A 25,571-nucleotide genomic window follows, 5' to 3' on the forward strand; every position below is an offset into this window, starting at 1 on the left:
TTTGTGGAGCCTGGGCTGTCTACAGAGACTTCATTTTTTACAGTGTGTTCAGGAGACAGGCAGCTAGTGGATAGTGAGGAGATGTTTGCTGTATGTGACAAAAAATGTCTCGCCCTAAAAAACGTGTGACATCGCTTAGAGCACCTTTAATTCTGCTGTGAGTTGGGGAGCTGTAGTTTTATGTTTTTTGGATGCAATCTGGGTTAGTACCTGGACATCCCTTTCAGACAGCTTCCTCTTGCGTCAGCAGTTAATACTGTTGGATGTGGTTCGTCCTAAATGGTGGTATGCCGACATTACCCTGGATATAGCTCTCGATACACCACAAAGACTTGCTGTCTTGGTCACAGACGAGCCAGTGAGACGGAATGGAATTTAAAATCAGTGAAGATTGGCCACCAGATTGCGCATATAAAGGCGTGAAACAGGGCCCAACTTCAGTCCTGGAGGGCCACTGTCGACTGTCCTGCAGTGTTTAGCTCCAACCCTGAAAAGAAAACCACCTGTAGCTTTCTTGACCTTGATTAGCTGGTTCAGGTCTGCTTGATTGGGGTTGGAGCTAAACTCTGCAGGACAGTGGCCCTCCAGGACCAAAGTTGCCCATCCATGGTGTGAAACCTCCAACATTGACCAGAGTTTCACTGTACAACCCCTTTAGCAGGTAAAATGGCGGATACAACTTATATCTGGTGTTTCAGTGTTTTTAATGAATCGTTTAAGTGAATGAGCCTTTTTGTTAACTTCTACGCAGTTACTCATCTCAGCGAATCTTGTTTGTGAACGAACTGAGCCAGGACATCTCGTTCACAAATGAACTGAATACACATAGCATGCATCATCCTGCCGGGTCTTTTTTCAGTCGATTCGGTTGAGTGAATGATTCAATGAATCAGGTTTGTTTGACTTGAAGCGGTGCTGTGCAGATCGATCGGTGTATGACATCAAAGTACCGCAAGAGTGATTCGAAAGCATTCAGAGCCGTCTGCTCTCTAATTGTTCTAGCTGTACTTTGATGTCATGCACTGATCGGTCCGTGCAGTGCCGCTTTAAGTCGAACACACCTATTTATTGCCGCAGAAATCGCCCCCTATAGCCAGGGACACACCAAGCCGACGTCAAAGACTTCAAAGCCTCTTGTCGGCTCAGCCAGAAAAAGCTGCACTTGAACACACCAAAAGGCTTGAACACACCAAGGAATGATGAGTACGAAACTAGGACTGCAGATATACACCCCATAAACAAAGTAGCGCTATAGGCTACCATTTTTAAAATCAATCTTCAATCCAGTCGGCCCATGTTATTATGAAAAATATTCCTGCATTCGAATGCTCAGGTAAGATGACGTAAAATGATAACAGTCTGTACCATCTTGACTTCTTTGCTTCACTTTTGCTTTTATTTTCGTGCACTGACTTGTTTGCTAAGCTGAACAGCCAATCAGAGTTCACTCTCTCACCGACAGCCCGACGCCGATTCAACATGCTGAATCAGTCCCAAAAACCCAGACGGCATCCGACTAGAGCCAACGGTAGGGAACACATCGAAAAAACTATGTCGACCGATGCTCAAAAACGACCCGACTTTGCCCGATGGCCGACCGTCAGCTTAGTGTGTCCCGGCCTTTACTTAGGGAATTATTTGAGGGAACATTTGTAGTGGTGTAATAAATAGTGTACAACTGCAATAAATAGTGTACAACTGATATACGTCCACTCAACAGCTTGAGAATACCCATAATGCACTGTGAGGGTCACGCTGAATGAATTCCCGTATTTTGCCAGAAGATGGCGCCCTCAGCTGAATCAGGTTGTGTAAAGCGTAATATCATACAGGTATAAATACCTTTTTAATTGATTATTAAATTGTTTAATTAAGGTTTATACATGCTAGTTTCCATAACAGAGCACAAGAAAAAAATGTTCTACTGGAGCTACCAGTTTTCTAAGTTTCAAATAATTCAGCACAAACTATGCAAAAGCGCGGCAGCCCTTAAGCACTCAGCGGTAAAGCGGTAAGCACTCACACGTTTTCATTCACTCAAGTGGACTATATTAGTGCATTCATGTAGGGAATAATAGTTAATGGGTATAGGGGGTGATTTCGAACACAGCTAGGGACACTGAAAGGAACTATGAACAAATCTTTTTACTGAAAGTTTCAAAAGAGTCAAGTCTTTCAGATTAATCCATTAAAATGCATAACGCTGCATTAAAAGTATAAAAATGTATATTAAATGTACAGATGCAGATGGAGCATGTTCAATCGTATAAATGCAGATAAATCCTGCAGTCAGTCTCGCGCAGTGAGTTATGACGAGTCTCGCGACAGTTCCGCGCTATTCATCAACTTCATCAATCCTGTTTTTTGGAGCGTCCCGAGAGTTTATCGAGATGGAGATGAAAAACAGGGGTGTTCTGAAAACCACTAAATTCAGAACTTCATGACATTCGCCCGCGAGAGCATATACAGAGTTCCTTGTACCGAAAAGTATCTATAGATATGTTCACATATTACCATAATGTAGAACTGAACTGTGTTTTATTGATTAAACAATTCAGACTGCTGTTGTATTCCCCCTTCCCGCGAGTGGTACGGTCCGCGGGGTGGCGGAAGTCTCGCTCTGCCATGTTGAGCGCTTTGTTTCTGTGAGTGAGACGCGATGATGGAGCAGAGCTGGAGCTCTTTCTTATTCCAGGTGAGAAACTCTTTCTCTTAAGCACACACGCACATTCACACTCACACGCAGTCCGCGCGCCGCTCACTCATGCTGCCGGCCTGCCTGCTTCAGTCTGCTTTATGAACTGAGATATTTGAAACAGAGCAGTTGGAGCAAAACAATAGTAGATGAGTCCCGGGCGCCCAGCTGCGCTCCCTCTATAGATGTAGTAGTAGTAGTAGTAGTAACACTCATTCTCAGTGTTTACACATCTATCTCTGTGGATCTAACACCATATCCCTGTTTCCTCCTCTTATCTCTTTAGATGTAGCCTTCTATCAATCAGTTTGTTACTCTATCTCTCTCTCTCTTTTGATCTTTCCTTCTGTCCCCCTATCTGTCTTTACTCCATCTATCCCGCTCTATTTCTCTTGTTATTCTGTCTCTGTCCTCTATCTATCTATCTTTCCCTCTGTGGATATTTTCCTCTGTCTCTCTATCTGTTCATCCATCTCTCTATTCATTCCTTTATAGATCTTTCACTCGGTTTGCTCCTATATGTCACTATCTCTGTTCGTCCCTCTACCTCCATCCATCTCTCCATTAACTCTAGATCTGTCTATCATCTCTCAATTATCAATTCCTCTCTCTCTCTCTCTCTCTCTCTCTGAAAAAGTTATGAAATGTCTATAGTCAATATGTTATTAATTTAAAAAAATATATATTTTATACATTTCATTTGGACAATGTGTATAAACTTGTCTATCTCATCAGCTTTGGGGTATCAGTAAATGAGTATAATGAGCTGCTCTGGTGACTCAGATGCTGAGGACTAGTTCACATGTAAACTCACTTTATGAGGTGTTCAGTTGGATTGCTTTCTTAGTCACTTGTATCCTCCAGGCTTAAGTTTAACTTTCTGCTTTTCATTAGCCTATACCTTCTACAGTGTGCATTGACTATTGCACCTGGTTCCTCTGTGTGTTATTGTTGAAAATCATATCATGTGTTTTTGATGTCCGTGTATGTTCTTCTACTATAAATTACTGTAGTGCAACATGTCAGTGAAAGAGTTGTGTGTTTGATTACATGCTTTGTGTTCAGCACATGTTGAGCCATATGTGGGCTGCCTGGTGGAGGAGTTTAGTTCTGCAGGCCTTCTTTATCTTTTTTTTTATTGCCTATGTAATTGTGTTTGTAAGTGTGAAACATACTTTAATATATGACTCCTGGTAAACATTTTTGCTATAACGTTTGCTTTAATAAACCTGATATGATATTTCCATAAGCAGTGGATGTTTGGGGACCTGTTTTGCCCTTGAAGTTCTGAGTCATTTCGCAGTCATTACTTGGAAAGTGAGATTAGACAAGTTCGATCCTTCTAATGTGACACATGCCACCACACAAAGCCCGTTTCTTTCTGTAATGTCTATTTCTCTCCTTCTCAATAAAAAGAGTTTGTGATTAATATAAATCTGAAACCTGTGGCGGCTGTTTCACTCTGATTGTGTGTTTGGTAGAGCATCATAGTGAATGAATGTGGTGACTTTGGGTTTTACTCATGGACTTGGTGAGATTGCAGAAGCTGTTCTGATAGTAAACTTCAGTTTGAGGGTGAATCACTTCAGTAGGTGTTTAGTGACGGAGCAAATCATTCAGGTCTCAAGATGCTCTTTTTTTAGAAGTTGACCTGTTTTTAAAGTGACTCTTGTTGACCACTATTCGTTTGTTCGACAGCTAGTCTAGAGAAAGTGCAGCCTAGAGAAAGAAGGATTCCTGTAATCCATTTTATCACCGAGCTGATGTAAGTTTGTGACTCATCCTGAGTGACTGACTCCTAAAAGGTCCTTCATTTGTTGATCAGACACACGGCACAGACCTGCTCCGTCATCCCCGGGGCCCATCAGCACCTTGCCTTCGGAGTTCGGTAGCTTTAGACTTTCATTCTTACTTGTACAGAAGATGAACTTTTCATGATGAATGAATGTGCTGACGTCTGACCGTCTGGGATGAGAGTGTTGCTCATTTGAGAATGTTTTTGGAGTCTGTCGACTCACCGGAGTGGAAATGTTTGCTGGGACACTCTATGCGTCTATATCAGTTATGGGCTGGGTGGTATGATGCTTTATATCGTCAGATGGTTTAAATGTGTCAACACACCAGTCTGTTTTATTGTTCATGCGACAATTTATCCAAAGGTGTGGTTTTAAAATCCAACATCAAATAATCAGCTGTTTTACAGTGACTTTAAATGGCTTGTATTTTCAGTTTTGCAGTCTTCTGTTTTTAATTGTTGAACATGATGAAACATGATGTGAAACTGCATTTGCACTGGTGCCAGATTTATCATTCATCTTATGTTTGTGAAGTCTATAAAAAAAAAAAGAATTTAATTCCTTTTCAATAAAATTTCAATTTATAGCCTATATTTTAATGGTCTATTGACTTCAATACTAATATATATGTGTGTGTGTGTATATGTATGTATGTATGTATGTATATGTGTGTATATATATATATATATATATATATATATATATATATATATATATATACATGTGTATATATATATATATACATATATATACATATATGTATGTATATGTGTGTGTATGTATGTATATATATATATATATATGTGTATGTATGTATATATATATGTGTATGTATGTATATATATATGTGTATGTATGTATATATATATGTGTATGTATATATATATATATGTGTGTATATATATATATATATATATATATATATATATATATATATATATATGTGTGTGTGTGTGTGTGTGTGTATATATATGTTATTTAAATAACAGATTTTATGATCCTTTATGCTTCCGGTCCTCCATGAGAGATACGAGACCAGTGCGTCCCACAGGTGTCGCTCATTATTGATCACGTCACCGGCCTCGCGCCGTTCTCCCTCGTCCTGCTTGCCACATATATATGTATGTATATGTGTGTGAATCTATGTATATATGAAGAGTTCAGATGCAAAAGCCTCTAAGTGCCATCTGAAATTTTCTTCTAGAATGATCATTTTTATCAAGCTTATATATTTAAGTTCAATAATTTCACTATTAATTGTCATTTAAGTGAAATTACTTAACTTAAATATACAAGCTTTATAAAAATTATCATTCTAGAAGAAAATTTCAGATGGCACTTATAGATGGCACTCAGATGACACTTATGTATATATATGTATGTGTATATGTGCGTGTGTGTAAAATAACATATACACACACACATACCTACACAAACACAATAATTTTTTATATAAAGATATGTAAATACATCAGTTATTTTGAAAATTCAAGTCCATAATGTATATTTCAAATGTAAAATATGAATCTATTTATATAAATACGATTATAGAGAAAGACAAAATAACATGTTATTTTTTTAATGTATACAGTTAGTGTGATATACAATAGCATGATGTAAGATTGTGGTCATACCGCCCATCCCTAGTCCCAGTAAAACGCAACCTTCATGTGTCTGTGAAAATGTGTGAACTGCAGGGTGATTATGCAGTGGGATTTGTCCTTTAGGGTCTAATAGTTGTAAACAGCTGGGTTGTGTGGTGTTATGAGCTGTTTGCCTTCCCACAAGCACCCTGTTCCTTTTGTACTTTTATTTTGCCCGTTTAATCACTCTTTCTTCTTCGCTGTTTCTTTTCAAATTCAAATTTAAGAAAGCTTTACTCGAAAATGAATTACCATGTGTTTCAGCATCCAGCCCTGGCCCGTTGCGGATCTCCATTGTGCGGCCGCTGGCTTTTCAAAACTCCTTATTCTCTCGCTGAACTCGTTTTCTCTGTTATTTACGTTACACTGACCTCAGCCTTCAGAGCCGATTTGTATCAAAATTGTCAGAGTGGCGTGAAGACACAGCAGGGCTACAGTCATTCTGCGTCACATGCTCGTGAAGTTCACACACACACACACACACACACACACACACACAGCGGCCTAGTCTAGACTCGCATCCCCAGACGTACCCAGTAAAATGATGACTGGGATGCTATAGGAAGTGTGTGTGTGTGTGTGTGTGTGTGTGTGTGTGTGTGTGTGTGTGTGGAGATATGCAGTTCTCCTCATGAATAGAGGAACCAAATCGGAGAAGACTCCCGTACAAAGACCCCCTGCGGATCCGTGAGGGCATCCCCGCTCCGATTTGTGTCTTTCACAATAGAGCAGATGAAATCAGGAGCAGAAAGAAGCATTCGTTTTTCTTGTCCTGCGTCTGCCAGCGTCGCGGTCAGTCTTGCGAGATGGATGGATGACGCTGAATGCGAGAGGTCAGGTATTTAACCCTGCCCTCTTCGTGATTGCAGGAAAGCACGCATCTTAATTGCAGTGTCCTCTTTCCACTGTGTCTGCAGAGACCAACAGCATCTCTTGCTCTTGATTAAGCATATGCAAAATTAAATATTTTTGTATTTTCACTGACTGTGATAATGCATTTCCACAGTTTTTAACATTATAAAACTAGTCCTAGTTGTTTTTCCAGTTTTATAAAATGGTATGTACATTTATAATACTGTACTTTGTATTGTATTACCTTGCCATTAAATAAAAAATAAATAAAAAACACTGCTGTGTGAGTATCTCTAACACAACAGCTGGGGGAGTTATGGCAATTTTGACATCTTTCTCTCTTCTGACCAACGCAATCAGTCTCTAGGGCTGCACAATTTAAATTATATTGAAATATATTTAAAAAAAATTATACAACCAAACCAACGTACATGTTTCACATTCTTATTGTGAGAAGAAAGCGTCCCTACAACTTCTGAAAGTGAACAGCATTTTTTTACTGCAGCATTATATAAAAAGTATGTAGTTTTAATGTCAGTGTAAACCAGGGGGTTTCAGGTATAGGCCTATATTAGGTTTATTTAACAACAGAAATTGAATAATCAAATGTAAAAATAAAACACTGCTTAGTCTTCACTGTATGAATTCATTGTATACCGATTCATATTAAAGCTAGAAAAGTTATTCAGTCAAGAGCAGTGAGTGATTACAAATGATCGTTGCGACGGAAGCGAATCAATCAAAACTAACTTTAGCTGGAAAATAACTATAAAAGAACCGCTATAAAGCCAAAACAATCTCTGTTACCCTAAATTATACATTTATTTCTGTAAGGCTGCTTTGAAACAATCTACATTGTTAAAAGCGCTATATAAATGAAGATGACTTGACTTGACTTGATTTTCTCTGTCTTTTGTTGCTTGATTAACATTAAGCACACAGACGGCAGCAGGTTTATTAGGCTGCTGTCACTTTAAGAGCTGCACGGATCCAATATATTGTTGCACACGCGCTGTCTTTCTCAACTGTTTGGTCCACTTCAGACATAACTGACTGTGTATATGAATGAATGCTCACCAAGACTGACATTTTTGCATAAATTTGGCTATGTAAGCTATGGAAGAGAACTGCATTAGGGATCACGCACTGCCCGAGAGGCGGCTTCGGCTTCCTGTGTGCTTGTGTACTTCGTTTATTGCGTTTAATAACATTATGGATGTCACACTTATGTGTCCAATCTGCTCTCTGCTGTCTGCAACCACCTAAAACTTGAGCTCCGTCCGAAATCGATGCTACATTTGAATTTGAACTTACTTTGCGACCGTTAAAAAAGTATGTTCTATATAGTATGAATGTGTGTAGTATGATTGTAATCCGGACGTACTACATCCGCCATGTTATCATTATCATGTTGACCTACCAGCGTCAGTTGTGTCCCTTCACCTCCATTCATAAATCCTCTCCCGTGGCCTCATGGGATAGTAAAGTATCAATCGAATGCGCACTTCAGTTTCTCGCCGGAAGTAGTATAATCCGGGAAGTTTTCGTCTACTGTTTTTCGGATACTATGTATTTGGACATACTACTCTGTTGGCGTACTGTTTTTGGCATACTAGCTTATATAGTAGGGAAGTATTCGATTTCGACTTTTTTAGTAATATTTTGGAGTGTTAAAATCATGAAGTCATCGCAAGTGATACCTTTAGGATATTTTTGATAATTTCGATATATCGTTCAGCCCTACTCTCTACTTTTTCCCCACTGTCAGCATGCTAAAACTGTCTTTATGATGTTAAAATATTTTTTGTCGATTAATTAGTCTGCCTCACTAATCAATTGGCTTGTAGGACGACTAATCAACCCATTCTCCTTCCTGATGCCCTCAGGCTATGTGTGTGTGTTTCCTTGGCCTCTGAGAATTGACAGGCCTTGTTGTTTTATCATGACGGGAAGACGTGCCCTCAGGGGCCGAGCCCTAATAATGCCACCTTTGACCTTTTGCTGACTTTGTTCTGGTTTAAAATCTACATACGATTTTGGCTCATTAGTTGTGTGCAGTGAGTGAGGTTTTTTTTTTTTTTTTTTTTCTCAACAGAGCTGGTTTGGGGCTGTTTCTCAGTTTTTGGGGGCTGTGCCTGTTTTAGATGCTCCATTGAACATCAATAGTGGGTGAACAGTGTGTTTGCCGCACTTTATTGGGTCTTTTAAGGGCCTCGGGCTGTGGGAGCATTGAGAAGTCTGATTCGTTTTAGCGAATCAGTTCGTTTGGGCTGTTCATAGATTAATTCACTGTATGTGTTTGTGATTGCTGTATATTCGTTTGTGCTGACGCTGTGGCTCAGAGAAGATCAGTGTCTGCCGGGGCAGGTGGTTGTGATGTAGGTTAGCAGCGAGTGTCTGTAAGCTTTTGCCCCTGGCCGTGTAAACAAATCCCTCATGCTGCTGTGTGTGTGTGTGTGTGTGTGTGTGTGTGTGTGTAAGGGAGAACTGAAGGAGTGTGTCCAGCCTCCCAAAAGCCTCAGTAAACAAACAAACATCCACCTCTGTTTCCAGGCCTGCGAGCTGGGTTTCCCTGTGTGTTGTTCATGTTGGCTGCATCCCAATTCACACACTTCTACTCTGTGAAAGTAAATAATTTGCTTATAATAGGAAAGTATGCGCTTTTTAAGAATGTTGTACGTCAGTATCGTACGTCATAAAATTGCATCATACTCTGGATTGCATTCCTTGTTGTTCTTATACATCTTAAGGGTAATATTTGCCAAAATTTAGACTTTGAAAATTCATCCATTTCTTTGTTTATTGTATATGTGAAAGTAATGTTTTCCATTTCTATATATAATATGCATTACTGTTTGGGGTTAAAGTTTAAATGAAATGAAATGTTTTTAAAATATTTTATGCTCACCGAGGCTGCCTTTACTTTGATAAAAAATAGAGTAAAAACATTAATATTGTAAAATATTTATTCCTCTTAAAGCGCTTTTAAATTTGTATGTATTTTAACATTTTATTTATTCCTGTGATGGCAATCAGCCATTATTCCAGTCTTTAGTGTCCCGTGCTGATTTTGTTCATTACTGCATTTATTTGAAATAGAAAACCTTTTTTTTAATCATTTATTTATGAAAGTATTGATTTAAGAAAAAAATCTTACTGACCCATACTTTTGAACAATAGCATCATTTCTTGATTACAGTGCTATATTTGCTGCAGTAGTAGATTAGTTTTTTTATTAAAAGGCATTAAAGCAGTTTGCCATGGAGCTTGGTGTCATTTGAAATGCGATCTGTTTATCTAATATCAGTTGCTTATCAATTTCGAAATAAATGTTTCATATTCCCTTCCACCAATCAAGAGTCGTCTAAGTGCTGAATCTGTATCTCTCCCAAGTCCTTGTCATCTCATTCACAGGTTTAGTTTGTTTGTTCCTGACCCGCTGAATCATCTCTCTTGCGTTACGGTTAATTTAGCAGTCACATGAAGAACCGGGAGCGTCTCGGCAGATCGGTTTACGCCGGACAGATTTAGATTCCTCAGCGGCCCGGCGTTGTTTTTGAGTTCAGTTAATCAGAGAGAGCAGAACACACAGGCTCTGTCCTGTACCCTGTGTTCATGCCAGCATGTGCTCTATCACGACTGCAGCGTAATCTGTGTCATTAGTTTGGGGCCTAGATGACACTTTTGATAACACTGTGAATCATTCTGAATCAGGAATTCTGAATCCAGTCATTAGCCCAGCATGAATTTCTGTGTTTGAAGAGGAGAAACTTGACTCATTTGATTTAATGAGATGTTTCTCAATGGAGTGCCTCTTCCTCCTGCCAGCTGTCGTGTCCAGTGTGTGTTTGTATGTATGTAACGTGAGCGTGTGTGTGTTCATTCCTGAACTTCTGCTCATCGTTAGTCACCCCACAGGCTGCTGAAGGGCTGATGGGAACACAGAAGAATGCACACACACACACACACACAACACAGCAACTCTGTGCAGGATGGGCTCAGGCTATATCGTCTGTAATGTATCCTTGAGATCAGAGTTTTTCATCTCTGTTCAAACGTACTGGAGCCCCAGAGTAAAATTCTCTCGAGAATTCTTTTTGTATCTTAAGGAAAAAAAAAAGTGAAGACCGGTGTATGAGACAGCTTTCACATCTGTGCATCTGCATTGCGAATATGTGCTTGTGTATGTATCCTATTATATTATTAGGCTATATATTATTATTTATAGTAAATAATATATCGATTTTTTTTTTCTAATTTAAGATTATTTCATGTTTGCTGGCTGACTTTAATTATAGCATGTAAAAATCTTTATGTATATTGGGAATACTTAAACCTGTTGTAAAACAGTTATAGATTATAATGTCCCTGGATGACATGTTTTTTGTTTTTTTTAACAGACCACAGTTTTATTATGTTTTATTTTTTGGGGTCTGGACTCGGCACACATTACAGTTGAGATTGATTGATTGATTTAATATTTAATTTATTATTTTATTATACTGACATTTATATTTTATATACTTTTTATTAATTCATCTCATTATCATATTGCATTTATTTTTTATTATTTTTCACTATTATGACAGGGAACTACACTGCGACCAAAATGGTCGCATATGCGACCTTTTGAAATGCCATTGCGACCAAAATTTTTAATGGGTCGCAAATGTATGACTGATTATTTTTGTACCTGTGTTTTAGGCAATGTGCTATGATTTACTACGAGCATTTATTAAAACAGAAATGAGTATTTTAAGAATACGTTTTATAACGTGCTCTGAGCATTCAACACATCAAGTTGGCTTCAGCCCCGCGACCGTTACTTAGATTAAAACGTACCATTGTATCTGCGCGACTCGCGAGCTCTCTCTCTCTCTCACTAATACGGACGCGCGCGCGCACACACAGAGAGAAGATAATTGTTAAATGAAAATTGACGGGCTATAGTTTAAATTTTGTTCTTGCTTGGGTTTTTTTCTGTCAAAATGTCGGAAAGCATATTGTATTATCCATCCGTGTTTTTAAAATTCGTTAAATGACGGACGTTTTACAACACAGCCCTCGTTATATGTCGGATTCGTCAAACTTAGCCTACTTGATATTATTTTTAGAATAAGTGATTCGTTATGCTATTATTGGACTCCTGTCTATTCATTGTCAACTGTTTTCTATAAATATGTTTGTATTGGCTAACATTTATGCAGCTAATGCCTGTCCTGTTTAAAATGTGCAATGTTCAAATGCAAAGACAGCACGTCACAAATAGAAGCCCTTTTCCCTGTGGCATTTAGTGTCATATTTGGTTATTGGAATAATAAATTAAGTAGCCTATCTTTATTGTACACCTGTTTTTTTTTTTTTTTTTTTTTTTTTTTTACTGTTTTCTAGGGGTTTCTTAATTTTAGACCAGCACACATTATATGCAATGCAATATAATGCATGTGTGTCCTATGTGTGACATATTTTGCACACAGGTAAAGGTGCCCAACATAAGTCATTTCTAAAGTAAAAAAAAAAAGTGTTTTGGAAAATTTCTCTTTATTTGATTATCAGTAAATTTGTTTTCTATACAGAGATATCGATATCGGCCATAACAGCAATATTAATATCGGTTATTATCGATATCGGCCACAATTTTCACATCGGTGCATCACTACTTAAGAGTTCAGGAGTCTGCCCATCTGTGCCAACCATAGCATGTTGAAATCCATTTTGCACTTTATTGTGTACTGTATTTTCTATTGCAGTAAATCTATCCCAACCAATGTTAAAGAAAACAAAAACAAGAAGGCATGTGCTTTAAAAGATGGCAAGTAAAATAAAAAGCACATCTGTATGCAATACAGTTTCATTATTGTTCATTATTATTCAGAGCAGCTTACTATAAACAATTTGTGCGACCAAATCATGTTTTGCGCCAGTAACTGAAAAAGTTAGTAGCGCAAGTGCCACCAGTGGAAAAGGTTAGTGTAGTTCCCTGTATGATGTTATCTCATCATTTTTTTTTTTGTACTATTATTTTTAATTGCATTTATTTGTATTTATAATGTCATCCCAATTGTTATCCACCATAATTTTGGCCAATGCTGTAATTAAATTTTTTTTTTGCCAGTACATCACAGTCTTTAACCTCCCTGCCCCGGTCCTGTCTTCTCTTTCCAGCAGGCTAATGAAGCCCTTCACCACCAGCACCAGGTGGCCCCAAACAGCCTGCTGCCACTGCTGAACTCTGAGCCACAGGACCAGAAGCCTGTGATGCCCATTCCGCTGGACCACAAGCCCCCTGTCAGCGCAGCCGAGCTCCTAAAGGACAATGTAGCCAGCGGGACGGGGGGAGGAGGGGGTGGGAACGCTGGAGGGGGCGGTCCGATGGCAGTGGTCAAGAAAGAGCACAAGAGCAAGACGCCATTCATCTGCGGCTACTGCAACAAGGCCTTCCGTGACAGCTACCACCTTCGCCGCCATGAGTCCTGCCACACCGGCATTAAAATGGTGTCCAGACCCAAGAAGACGGCGCAGGCGGCGCCCACCATGGTCTCGCTCATCTCCACCTTGCCCCGCGAGACCACGGGTGATCCTTCCTACATCTCAACCGTCGCTGGCATCCTCTCCACGGCGACCACTTCCACGTCCTCCGCTTCCACGGTCATGTCCCCGACGTCCATGTCCAACGTGACCCAGCACAGTGCTCCCAAAAAGCCACCCAAGCCCGTAAAAAAGAACCACGGCTGTGAAATGTGCGGGAAAGCCTTCCGGGACGTTTACCATCTGAACCGTCACAAGCTGTCGCACTCGGATGAAAAACCGTTCGAGTGTCATATATGCCAGCAGCGCTTTAAGAGGAAAGATCGCATGACGTACCATGTGCGCTCACACGACGGAGGCGTCCACAAACCCTACGTCTGTTCTGTGTGCGGAAAGGGCTTCTCGAGGTATGTGGGGCTTTTAAATTTCTTGTAAAATGGCTTAGATTTAATAATCAGTGTGTTTGATTTACAAGTTAGGGGTCCAGAATTATAATGAATTTAATGATTCTGGTTCAGATTCCAGTGAACAATTCTGGTTCTTTAATGATTCTTTTGAGGAAGCCCCTCCCTTTTTGATAATCGAAAGAGTAAGATTTTATTTTTTTATTTTATTAACTTTATTAAGCCAGGATGCATTTAACTAATCAAAAGTGACAGTAAAGACATTTATGATCATGTTACAGTAGATTTCTAATTCAAATAAATGTTCTTTTGCACTTTCCAGTCATCAAATATTTCTTAGACAGCACAACTGTTTTCATTAAATCAGCATATCAGAATTCATGAATAAATCACAGGAACTACATTTTTAAAATGCAGATTTATACAATAAACTGGTTTGGTTTGAGTCTTTTTGACTGGTTGATTGAAAATAACCGGCTCATTTGATTGCGTATTGGCCTACTGGTCACTTAAACTTTCTAAGAATTTCTTTTGTTAATTCTCATTGCATAAATTCAACCCGTATTTGAATCAGACTACAAGCTAAAAAGAGACTAAAAAGCATAATTTTACATGGTAGATTTAGTAGTTCAGTATAATCTATAATGAAACCGAACATCATGAAATCATTTTTAAATATGATTTAAGATTGATTTGAAATCAAATCATTTCTTGATTCCAGTCTCTACAAATAACACCATATTTTCACTTTCAACAATGCTTAAATATACTATACATTAATAGCAAATGTTAAAAGTAGTAATAACTCCTTTCCATACCGCATAAAATGATGCTGTTTGTGGATTCTGAAGATGTCAGTGCATTTAATACTGTCTGTTGAAATATGTGTTCAAGGCTCGAGCTGAATCCACCATCTGCTGTTCTGATGATGTTAATTTCATCTCGTTCCTATTGGCTGCCGCTGGCTGATTTATAGTTGTTGTGAATGGATCTGACTGGCTTCCTTTGTAGGGCCCAGCATGCCGAGGGTCTGCGTGAACAGAAGGAGGAGGGGGTGCTCTTATTCCTCTGTTATTCCCTCCTGTTTGTTCTGTCTTAGAGGATCAGTGCTGGGGTTTCCTTTGAGTCACTCAGGGGCCACAGACACACGGCTGCTTTAAGAGTCTCGTCTATAATGTCTCTGAATATCCAGAAAAGCATCAGAGAGGCCTCACTATCCCTGAAATTAATCCTCGGATTATTAATCACGCACTGACACAAGTCAAAGCACAGAGATGAAAAGAGCTGTTTTTAGAGCTCTGGCTGTTCCTGAGAACATAACCTGAAACAAAATGTCCCAGTCTCATCTGGCAGGTTGTGTCACGTTCATATTTAGTGTGTTTTGTAAACCCGAATTCAGTTGTTCTCCTCCATACGTCCATTTTAGGCTGCTGATTTTGTTACAAAAGTGCGATTGTAAAAAAACATTTTTTTTGTTATAATGGTGTAATATAATTGTAAGTTGTGACTGAGAATGCAAACAACACTTTTGTGTTACTGTTCTGAGGTAACACACTTACAATGCATCCAAATGCAAAGCTGAACGCTATTCATATTCCCCGCTGTAATACGATCTCATGCATAATGCAGAACAATGATTGGATTAAAAGAGTTAATTTCTTAGAAATAATGCGGAGGAAAGCTCAGAAACGGATGATGTAGACACGTAGTCTCCAGCCACGGCAGTCAATCACCACTCCAAATGAACGCATATACCTCACTTTTCGTGACGTTGGTTTAACTTTGCTTTTTAAACCGGAATAGCGAAATGGCTCAGAAAAACGAAAAAATAACTTTTCCCGGTATAATAAACATGAGTGCTATCACTGTTTTCGTTGATGTGGAGCCTTTACATATATCAACATCTTAAAAAATAGGTTGTTCCAGTATTTGTGCTGTTATTCTAGCTTTTTAATTTGTTATTATTATTTCAAATAAAAAATTATAATAAAAAAAAGTGTTTTAGGGTTTCATGACCCCATCCTTGCTGATTAAAAAAAAATCTTATTGACCCCAAACTTTGGAGCTGTAGTGTATCCCCACAAAATATGTTAATATTCAGATTGCATTCACAACAATCGCAAGTTGCACTGAACTTCTCATGAACCTAATTCTGTATGGACTCCAGCACAATTCATTGCCGTGCACCTCGATTTTGGAAGATGCTTCACATCTATCAATAAACCAAATATTATATGCCAGAGGTGTCCAATATAGCTCCTGGAGGGCCACTGTCCTGCAGAGTTCAGCTCCAACCCCAGTTAAACACACCTGAACCAGCTCATCAAGGTCTTACTGGGACACACTAGAAGGCAGGTGTGTTGAGGCAAGCTGGAGCTAAACTCTACTGGACAGTGGCCCTCCAGGACCGAGTTTGGACATCCCTGTTATAGGCAATCAAACTTGAATCCAAACCAAATTCTCTAGTGGTAAAGCAACATCAGTTTGCGTTCTATTAACTGTGAACAGTGAGTAGTGCTGGTGTAAGCCACACCTGCATTAGGTTTTCTAGGTCACGGCATCTGATGAATCTGCAACTTAGAGACAAACTCGTCAGAACTGTCTCTCAGAGGCAAAGTACAGCAGACACTATGCTGTTTTCTTCTTTGCCATGTTTTAAATTTTTCCCTCTCCTCTCAGGCCTGACCATCTCAGCTGCCACGTAAAGCATGTTCATTCCTCAGAGAGACCTTTCAAATGCCAAGTAACGGTAAGAACCAGAACCCATTCATCCCATTTATGCAGTTGGGCATCTAACAGTGCGCCTCTAGTTGCTGGTAGCCAAACATGGTACTCCATAAAGGGTTAATAACGAGGACTTCTTGAAGTAAAAACGTCACACACTTAAATTTTGATTAGTAATAAGTGGTTCAAGGAAAACTTTGAATTTTGGCTGTCTTGTGTCCATAATAGGCCTGTACATCAGCCTTTGCCACCAAAGACAGACTTCGGTCGCATATGATTCGGCACGAGGGTAAAGTCACGTGCAACGTGTGCGGAAAGATGCTGAGCGCTGCCTACATCACCAGCCACTTAAAAACACACGGCCAGACCAACTTTAACAATGCCTGTAATAAAGGTAAGTGCAACATGATTGGTTGCCCCAACAGCCAATCAGCCTGTAGTCTGTACGACAACGTTCCCAGCTTCTCTGGGTGACACATGTAGCTCTAGCACCAACATCCTTCTACTAATACTCTGTTCCATCCTTTCTTCTCTTCTCCAAGCTCTTTTATGTCCCTTCAGCTCCCAAACTCTCTTACACATACTCAAGTGCACTAGTGAGAGGTGACTTTATCCTGCTCAGAGTGTTTTTAAAAAAATCTCTGAAAAACTGAGAACCGGCCAGAATGACAACGTTACAATAATGCCTAGAATATATTATACCCCATTGTAAGTCCTACACTTCTTTCAGAACAAATTTAAAATCCAAAGTATATTTAATTCAGTGTTTTCATGATATCACAGGTTATTCTGAAAAAGTTTTTGCTTGGTCCCTTCCCCGGTCCTTTTACTTTTGAGTTTGGTTTGAGAACAACATACTTTAGGGGCTAGAGCGGAGTCCATTTTTAAGCCCAGAGCTCTTTCTGAGATGGAGGAATGGTTCAGGTTGGTGGAAAATGGTCGTCTTATGAAGCACAAAGAATCGTGGGAGTGAAGTCTCTGTAAAGTGGACATTAGGGGCATTTAAAGCAATTATTTCTGAGTACTTCTGTTTGTAATGATACTTGAACATGGCTGATGTGATTTCTTGAGCCAGAAGCCTTTTCCCAGTAATATTGCGTTTATTTTTGTGAAGTTTTTTTGAACTTTGGTTGTGCATTCCATCATATTTCATTGGTCATGGCATTTGATTTGTATGTTCAGAGATTAAATTAGTCAAGCATATCAGTGGAGGAGGCCAATGCTTTGCTTTAGGCAGAAACTGCTCTGACAGAACCGGATCCTTTCTGAGGACAACAGGGTCAGGAAAAGGTCTAATCTAGATCTAATGCAAGGATGTAAAGCAGTCAGCAGTACTCTGGAAATTTGCACTGTCATTTACTTAGTATTTAAGGAGTGGAGTTCCCTCAAATTGATACCTGTGGTCTCAGTTTGTCTCAGAACTGTTGTGCTATTTAGTCATAGGTGCCATTATGTTTGCTTGGATATTTTTCATGAATTAACCCACTGATCCCCATTCCATGATCCATCTTTGTCATGTAGTTTAGTTTTCTTATTTCTGTCTGCTTTGAAAGTGATGAGCTAATTCTTTTTTTTTTTTGTTCTTTTTTTTTTACTGTCATTCTTGTAGATTGTACATTTTTTATTTTTAATAGCCAAAACTATTTGTACAGGTTTCAAAACAAATTGGCACTTTTTATTGACAGCATCTGTGACTATGTTGTTGATTACCACAGAATATTATTTAGCAATTCTATTATATTAAAAAGTATATTTATAATATTTTAATAATTTTCTCTCACCTCATTTTTATATATTTTTTGTAATATTAATATAACAAGTATATTAATAATTTTGTCTTTTGCCTCAAAGACATAATGATAATATTATATAATTTATTATATTATAGTAATTATATTATTACACCTACATTTACAAATATTTGTGTCTTTTGCCTCAGTTAAAAAAAATATTATTAATATAATATAATTTATTATATATTTATTATACTATGGTATATTTAATAGAAATACATTTAAAATAATTGTTTGTAATGCCCTTACAATGAACATCTGTGGAGCAAGTCATTTTAAAGGTTTTCTACGAAGAATTTTTGCAAACTGATGGACGAGTTTGTTTTTTCTGTGCTAAATGTCAACATGCCATTCATGCTGTCAATAGAGTTTAACCTGTTTTGAACCTGCAACATTTACATTTCTGTTTCTGTTGAATTGGATAAAAAGGCTTGAATCTGTTTATGATGATAATGAACAAATATCTCCTTTTATAAAATGATATTCATGTCTGAATTCACACTAAGCATAAATACTGCAACCCTGCGTTGCTAAAAGTCCCATAATGCATCACTGCAGGCAGCTGCCTGCCCATCATAACCCTCTGTCTATTTCTAAATAGGAGACTGGCAGTGGAACCACTCAGGGCTCCGAAAAGGTAAAAATGAAACGAAACAAAAAAGGTGGAAAAGCAGATACACACACATTAAAAGTTTGCTCTCTTCCGTCTCCGCTGTTACCAAACGAAGTTCGATCACAAATGCTCACATATGTCTACAGGTTCCTTTACATCATTTGACACACCAGTCTAGACACCCAGAGAGTTTGGGAGCGGAATACACCCAAATCGTGAACACACGTATTAAACGCTTCTCCTGTCTCTTTCTCCGTGCTCTACAGACAACACTGAAGTCTGCAACTCTGCCTCCTCCACACCGGTCTCGGTCTCGTCCCCCATCACCACCGCAATGAACCGTGGCCACACCAGCAACCCCGTTACCATAGCAGCCCAGATGAACATCTCCACCAACACGGTCAATATCACGTCTCCCGTCAGCCTGCAGCACCCGGTCACCATCACCGGCCCTGTGAACATCGCCTCCGTCAACATCCCAGCCACAGCGCCCATGAACATCGCCCACCCGGTGGCCATCACAACACCCATGTCCATGAACATCGGCGGCCCGCTCAACATCGCCATGAGATCAATGGACAGCATGTCCTTCCTGTCCCAAGTCTTGCCGTCTTCTCCCTGGTAGAACCGGCCCTTGACCAGCCTTTTTAGCCCTGACACCTGTGTGGCGTGAACAAACCCATCCTGTGGCAACTCTGGTGGAAGAGTAGCACAGGTCGATCCAACTCTCTCTGGCCTTTGGATACGTTTGCATTTTGCGCACAAGGTGAGCAGCTCGGTAGCGGGGCATTTGGCAAGCTCCTCTGAGCACTTCAAAACCCCGACGGACGTTTTAAGGACAAATGCAATAATCGACGTGCATTTCGAACACTTTTTTTATAAGCAGAGTGCCGATGGGTTCTTCAATGATGTTGAGGCGTGATCAGTATTTAAGAAAATTCATTAGAAAGTGACTTTAGCTTCCATTGGGAGGGAGGATTTTAAAAATATCTTTTGTATTATTTTGAGTGCGTACATCCGTGTAGCAACTTTGAAGAGGTACAGTTGAGAACAATTTTTGTTTTCTTCATTAATAGTGTTCGGCAGGTCACGGTTTACGACTTTTTAGTTTGTCTGAGGGGAGGGCAGCTTCCTTTTCTTATTGTTTACGTCGCCATTGTTAGCTTTTTTAGCATACAAAAGAAAACGTTTGGAGGAAGGAAAGAGAGTCTTGCACTGAAAGCATATCCCTAGTCTAAAGAGGCAGTATTATCTAAATATAAATATCATGATAGTATGGCCCTGTCCAAAATTGCGCACTTGATGTGGTTGCTGCGGTTTCTTTTGCACGCATCCGTGAAGTCCATGAAGACCGTAGGGTGTCCCCTTTGTAATTTTATGGGCGAGTCAAGAGCGCCCCATTTGCACACTGGTGCAGACTTCCAAGCATACTACTAAGTCTGTGGAGCATTACTTCACCAAAGTGTGGATTATGTCAAGTACGCCATTTGGGACAGGGTTTATGAACTGTAGATAACCAGCTCATTCAAAACAGAGCCATCTAGAGGTTAGAGTCACGCATTGACACCCTTTAATTTGGACTTTTGTTGCCTGATTTTGTCGTTAAAAGTATTTTATAACCTTGTTTTTTGTATTTTTATATGATTTTTGTAAGATCCCTATTCTAGAAATAGGCTGAGAATAGGAAATGAACATGAATAATTCCAGAAAACTGATTTGGAATTATTCATATTTGTTTGTAAATATAGTTTATTTTATTTTAGGTTACACTTTATTTTAGGTTTTATTTTTTGTTGTTTTTAGATTTTCTTGTTTGTTTTTTCTGTGTATTTTGTATGTTTTAGGTTTTATTTTGCGTTTTGTTTTGTTTTGATTCATTAGTTTGATCTTTTTGTTTAATGTTTTTGTATGTTTTAGTTTTTATTTAGTTTTTTGTTTTACAATTTTTTTCTTTTATTTATAAATTAGGTTTGTTTTTGTTTTGTAGTTATTTTACCTGTTATTTTCACAGCGGCACCATCCTGCTCATTTTATTTGCTTCCGGTGATTTAATATTGAATCTTTTTTTCCAGTGGTTTGGACTCTTGTATTTTGCTGTAGCTAAAGCCCAGAAGCACCATTTACCATAAAAGCACGTCTTCAGTCTGAAATAAAGAAGAATGTTTACAGACTGCTTCTGGAAATTTCTACACTGTGGTGGGTGGTTACATGCCGATCTGTTCGAACTGAAGAGTTTTATAATTTTGTGTTAATGAGAACGCACTTACTTAACAGTATAAGTAGGAAGAGTGAGCTGCCGCTCACTACACGGATCTGCCGCCAATGTGATGGAAATTTAGGTACATTATGTCGGCCACTTCCTCTATATGCTTCCTGTGGATGGAGCAGATGCCAGAGAGAAGAGACTGCTGTAGTGAAAACACTAATTATTCGACTTGTATGCAATTTTTTGTGGGTAGTTTTCCCGCCACAGCCTGTGATGTGATGATCTGGAGTGTCTGAATGGATGCCGTCCACCCCAGCACTGAGTCTCAGGAAGGGGATGCTTTATCCTGATCAGACACAATGAATCCCTGATCCGTGTGTGTGTGCGCGTGCGTGTGTGTGTGCGCGTGAGCCGTTTGATTCTCCCGTCACACTAGAACAAACAAAAGCATGTTTCCATAGTTTAGTTTGTGGGGGAGAGTCAGAATGAGCGTTTATGCATTTCTTTAGTAGATGCATTATAATTGCCTTTTATTTGCCAAATTCAAACCAATTATGAAATCCAATGAAGTGAAGATATTTGAATTGAGTCTAATGTTGTTTTGATTCAGTTGATGAACTGGATGATTTTTGGAGCCCCTGTGAAAGCGGTTGAATGTATATGTTTGTACAGAAGTGTTTAGCTCAGAGGATCTTAGAGTACAGATAGACATGTGAGCGAAGAAAAGCAAAATAACCTTTTATAAAACTTTTGTATTAGTACATTAACAATGGTAATTTTGTATATACGAAGGCTAGGCTTTCTGAGTAGCAGAAAGAAAAACATTCCTACATTTTTTTTAATGTAAGTTTGTCAGAAATAATTATGTAAACATGCGCAATGTTTTATGTGCCTTTTTATTTGGGTTGTCTAAATAAAAAACTGTAAAACATGATTGCTGTATGTGCGTTTAAGCGAGATCTACCAGCGTTTATTGTCAGTAATTATGAAATGTAGTGCCTAAAATTGAAAACTGATACCTCATGTTAGCATTTAATCTTTTATTACATTCTTGGCCTCTATGTACCTTGTTTGGGTTTTTTTATGTTTTATTGTTTTTCAAACATAATGAAAGATAATGCACATATATAGAAATACATTCCATCAACAATCGGATTCATGAAAAAAAAGAAGAGAACAACAAATGTACCTTGTTTTATTTTGTTTGTTAATTTAACAGGGACAATCCACTAGGCATTGTTACACAGACAACCGATGCAGTGTACATAGGGCATATAGCATAAAGCTAATTTGCGCCCCTTGTCCCTGATTCCCTGCAGTCATGGAAAACCAAGAAATAGCATTGAGTTTGAGATTTTTAGGCATGGAATTTTTTTATTTTTTTTTTATGTAATGGAATATAGTTTTTCTAGTTATGCCTAGATATTTATTAATATCAGAGATATTATTTATTTATTTATTTATTTGGACCATATATATATATATATATATATATATATATATATATATATATATATATATATATATATATATATATATATATATATATATATATATATATATATACATGATTATTTTGCTGGAAATCTGTCTAAAAAAAATCTGTAAAGGTACACAAGGAATTCTGAGTTCAGCCAATGGGAAGGCAGAAGACCAGCAGTCACTCTCGGCTCAGGCAGTGGGCCAGATATTTGGCTCAACACTTGATAATGTGTCAATTCAACATTTTCAGCAATCAGGCATTGCACATCCCATATAGGAAAGTTTTCTCAATCCATGATCTTCACCAAAAAAAAAAAAAAAAAAAAAAAATCGTTCATTTCTAATTCATGGCTCTCCATCTGGTCCTGTTTAAATGCCCCCTCCCCCCACACTAGTTCCTTAATCTTACATGCTTGCTTTTTTTTCTTCGCGGAATCTCAAATTGGTCGTTAGGACTCATTTCCATGTGCATTGGCTCTATTGGTGCGCGTTCACGGCCTCACGCTTGCCGCATCATTTGATCAGGCGTGACGCGCCCCTGGGATCCCAATACAATCAGCCCTGGGTTTAATCTCGTGTCCATGAGCAGGTGCTTCGGGTTCAAGGTCTTTTGTTTCACCCCTCACTGTCGCCTCACAACGGGGATAAAAGACAATGAGACCCATTGAAAGAACAATTGCGCTTTTTTCAGGGCGCCGCTGTTCACCATCTGCCCGTGTCTGTAAGTACAGGCAGCTGTATTAGTATTTGAAGAGCATTTCTTTTCGTTCATTCATATTCATGAAAACATCTCATTTAGACATTTCAGCAACACCCAGCACCTATATAAGTCAATAAAACAGGGGGTTTGTGTGTAAACATTTGGAAATTGAGCCAAAAATATTTATTAAAAATAACACTAAATCCTGATTAGAAAAGCCGCGTTCGAAACCGTCATAAAATAGCCAATAAACGCTCTAAATTGCTTTGTATCTGTAAACGTCAGGCTAACGACGTATTAATTAATATTCTTATTCTAAATTATTATTATTATTATTTTGCTATTGTGATAAATGAAAACTAATAAATATAATTTATATCTAAAGATATGTGCATGTGTGTGTAGATAGATTTGTTTTTGAAATAAATGTAGTCTATTTAATCAAAGATACAGTAATACAATAAATACAATAATATTAAAATGTAATTTATTCATGTGATGGCAGATTTTCAGATTCCAGTCGTCAGTGTCACATGATCCTTTAGAAACCAATCTAATATGCTGATTTGCTGCTCAAGAATCGTTTCTTATTATTAAAATGTATCAGTGTTGAAAACAGTTGTGCTGTTTAATATTTTTGTGAAAGCCTTGATATTATTTTTCATGATACTTTAATGAATAGAACGTCCATAAAATAGCATTTTTTGAAGTTTAATTTATGAAATAAAAATGAATAATACAAGTTAATAAGTTCATATTAATTTCTTTCCAAAAATATTTTTATATATATATATAGATATTTTTAGTATTAACTTAGCATTAAGTTAACCATATATTTAAGAAATCGAGGAGAACCGAAGTATGAATATACTCAGGAGTTGATTTCATCTTTGTTAATGCTGAGTTGCTTTACTCACCTGTATCCACTAGATGCTCTTGAGCGCGGTGAGAGGAGGATAATCTGCCCACAGCTCAAGCGCTCAAGAGCCGACAAAGACTCGCCATCTGACGCTCTGTGAACGACACCGTCTTCTGTTATCACTGTTTATAGCACAACATGGAGGAATGGAGCATCGAGTAATGTGATCAGAGACGATTGCTTCAGCTGGTAAGATCTCATCCTCATCCTGGACCGCTCGTGTCTCTGCCAGATGATAATAGCTTTATTTAGATACATTTACTACTGAAGCGCTGTTCAGTTAAAATTCCATTCAGTCAGGCTTCAAGAATGAATCTATCCCTGCGGATATGTTCTAATAATCACGCCATATATAGTGCAGGGTGCTGTTATGTTACTACAGTATGATGTGATGGAGTTTGTGAAAACTCACCTGCGTCTCTGGTCCACTTATGTCTATATGTAACAATTAAAATCATACAGGGCCAGAATTTTGATCTTTCAAAATGTTATCCAAAAAAATATGATTATATGATGAAGCATTAGCTGTCCAACATTTTGCATTTTTGTTTACTGAAGGTTAACATGCTAAAAAAATAATATACTTTTTACATTCTTTAAGTGTGTAAGTTGTTTTTACTTCTTAAAAAAAAAAAAATATATATATATATATATATATATATATATATATATATATATATATATATATATAATATCCCTGTCCATAATTTGCCCCTAAAATCAGAGGAAAATGATAGGTGGATAAGAATGGTGTAGAAGCCCTCTAACCCTTGTTGTAAGCCTAAACTTGACATGAACTTACCTCAATAAAAACTATCCCTCAAATCGGATTAGTAGATTGGAATGTTGTTCCATGATCAAGGATTTTACTTTGTGAAATCACGTTAACCCAGTAGGTTAATATAAATGATAACGAACAGTATTTCTTCTATGTGATACGTTGACATTTACCACAGTACTATTGCTTATGGTGTCATATTAGCTGATGGCAGACTGATGTTTGGCCTCCCAAAGGATTCTGGGATGGGATCCGTTTACTTCCAAATGTCTCACCATATGCCTCTAATATCTGATTTAGTCTCATTAAATTAGGGCTTAGTTTAAGAGCTCGGCTGAGATCAGAGATCCCATTAAGTCTCTGTTGTTCTTATTTGAGGTGACGTGCAACTTGTTGCTTGCCTTCAATAGTTTAAATGACATTGTTAAAATAGTGGAC

At 38.2% G+C, this 25,571-nt stretch overlaps 1 protein-coding gene across 4 annotated transcripts; it reads left to right on the plus strand.

Moving 5' to 3' along the window:
• The first annotated feature begins 2,634 nt into the window (after positions 1-2,634).
• On the plus strand, positions 2,635-24,497 carry vezf1a (vascular endothelial zinc finger 1a). Of its 4 annotated transcripts, XR_014029292.1 has the most exons (7): positions 2,654-2,695; positions 13,152-13,921; positions 16,598-16,667; positions 16,871-17,036; positions 19,037-19,072; positions 19,315-19,814; positions 24,367-24,497. XR_014029292.1 is itself a non-coding variant. In XM_081354558.1 (6 exons), exons 1-6 carry the CDS (start codon positions 2,660-2,662, stop codon positions 19,671-19,673), a joined length of 1,437 nt encoding a protein of 478 aa, XP_081210684.1. In that variant the 5' UTR covers positions 2,635-2,659; the 3' UTR covers positions 19,674-22,712. The 4 variants fall into 4 exon arrangements, 3 of the variants coding, with proteins under 3 accessions (XP_081210684.1, XP_081210685.1, XP_081210686.1); XM_081354558.1 differs by lacking the exon at positions 24,367-24,497 and having other exon boundaries at positions 2,635-2,695; positions 19,315-22,712; XM_081354560.1 differs by lacking the exons at positions 2,654-2,695; positions 24,367-24,497 and adding an exon at positions 11,032-11,169 and having other exon boundaries at positions 19,315-22,712.
• The last annotated feature ends 1,074 nt before the right edge of the window (positions 24,498-25,571 follow it).

The sequence above is a fragment of the Scardinius erythrophthalmus genome, assembly GCF_964197995.2.
Source record: "Scardinius erythrophthalmus genome assembly, chromosome: 23".
NCBI classification, from domain to species: domain Eukaryota; kingdom Metazoa; phylum Chordata; class Actinopteri; order Cypriniformes; family Leuciscidae; genus Scardinius; species Scardinius erythrophthalmus.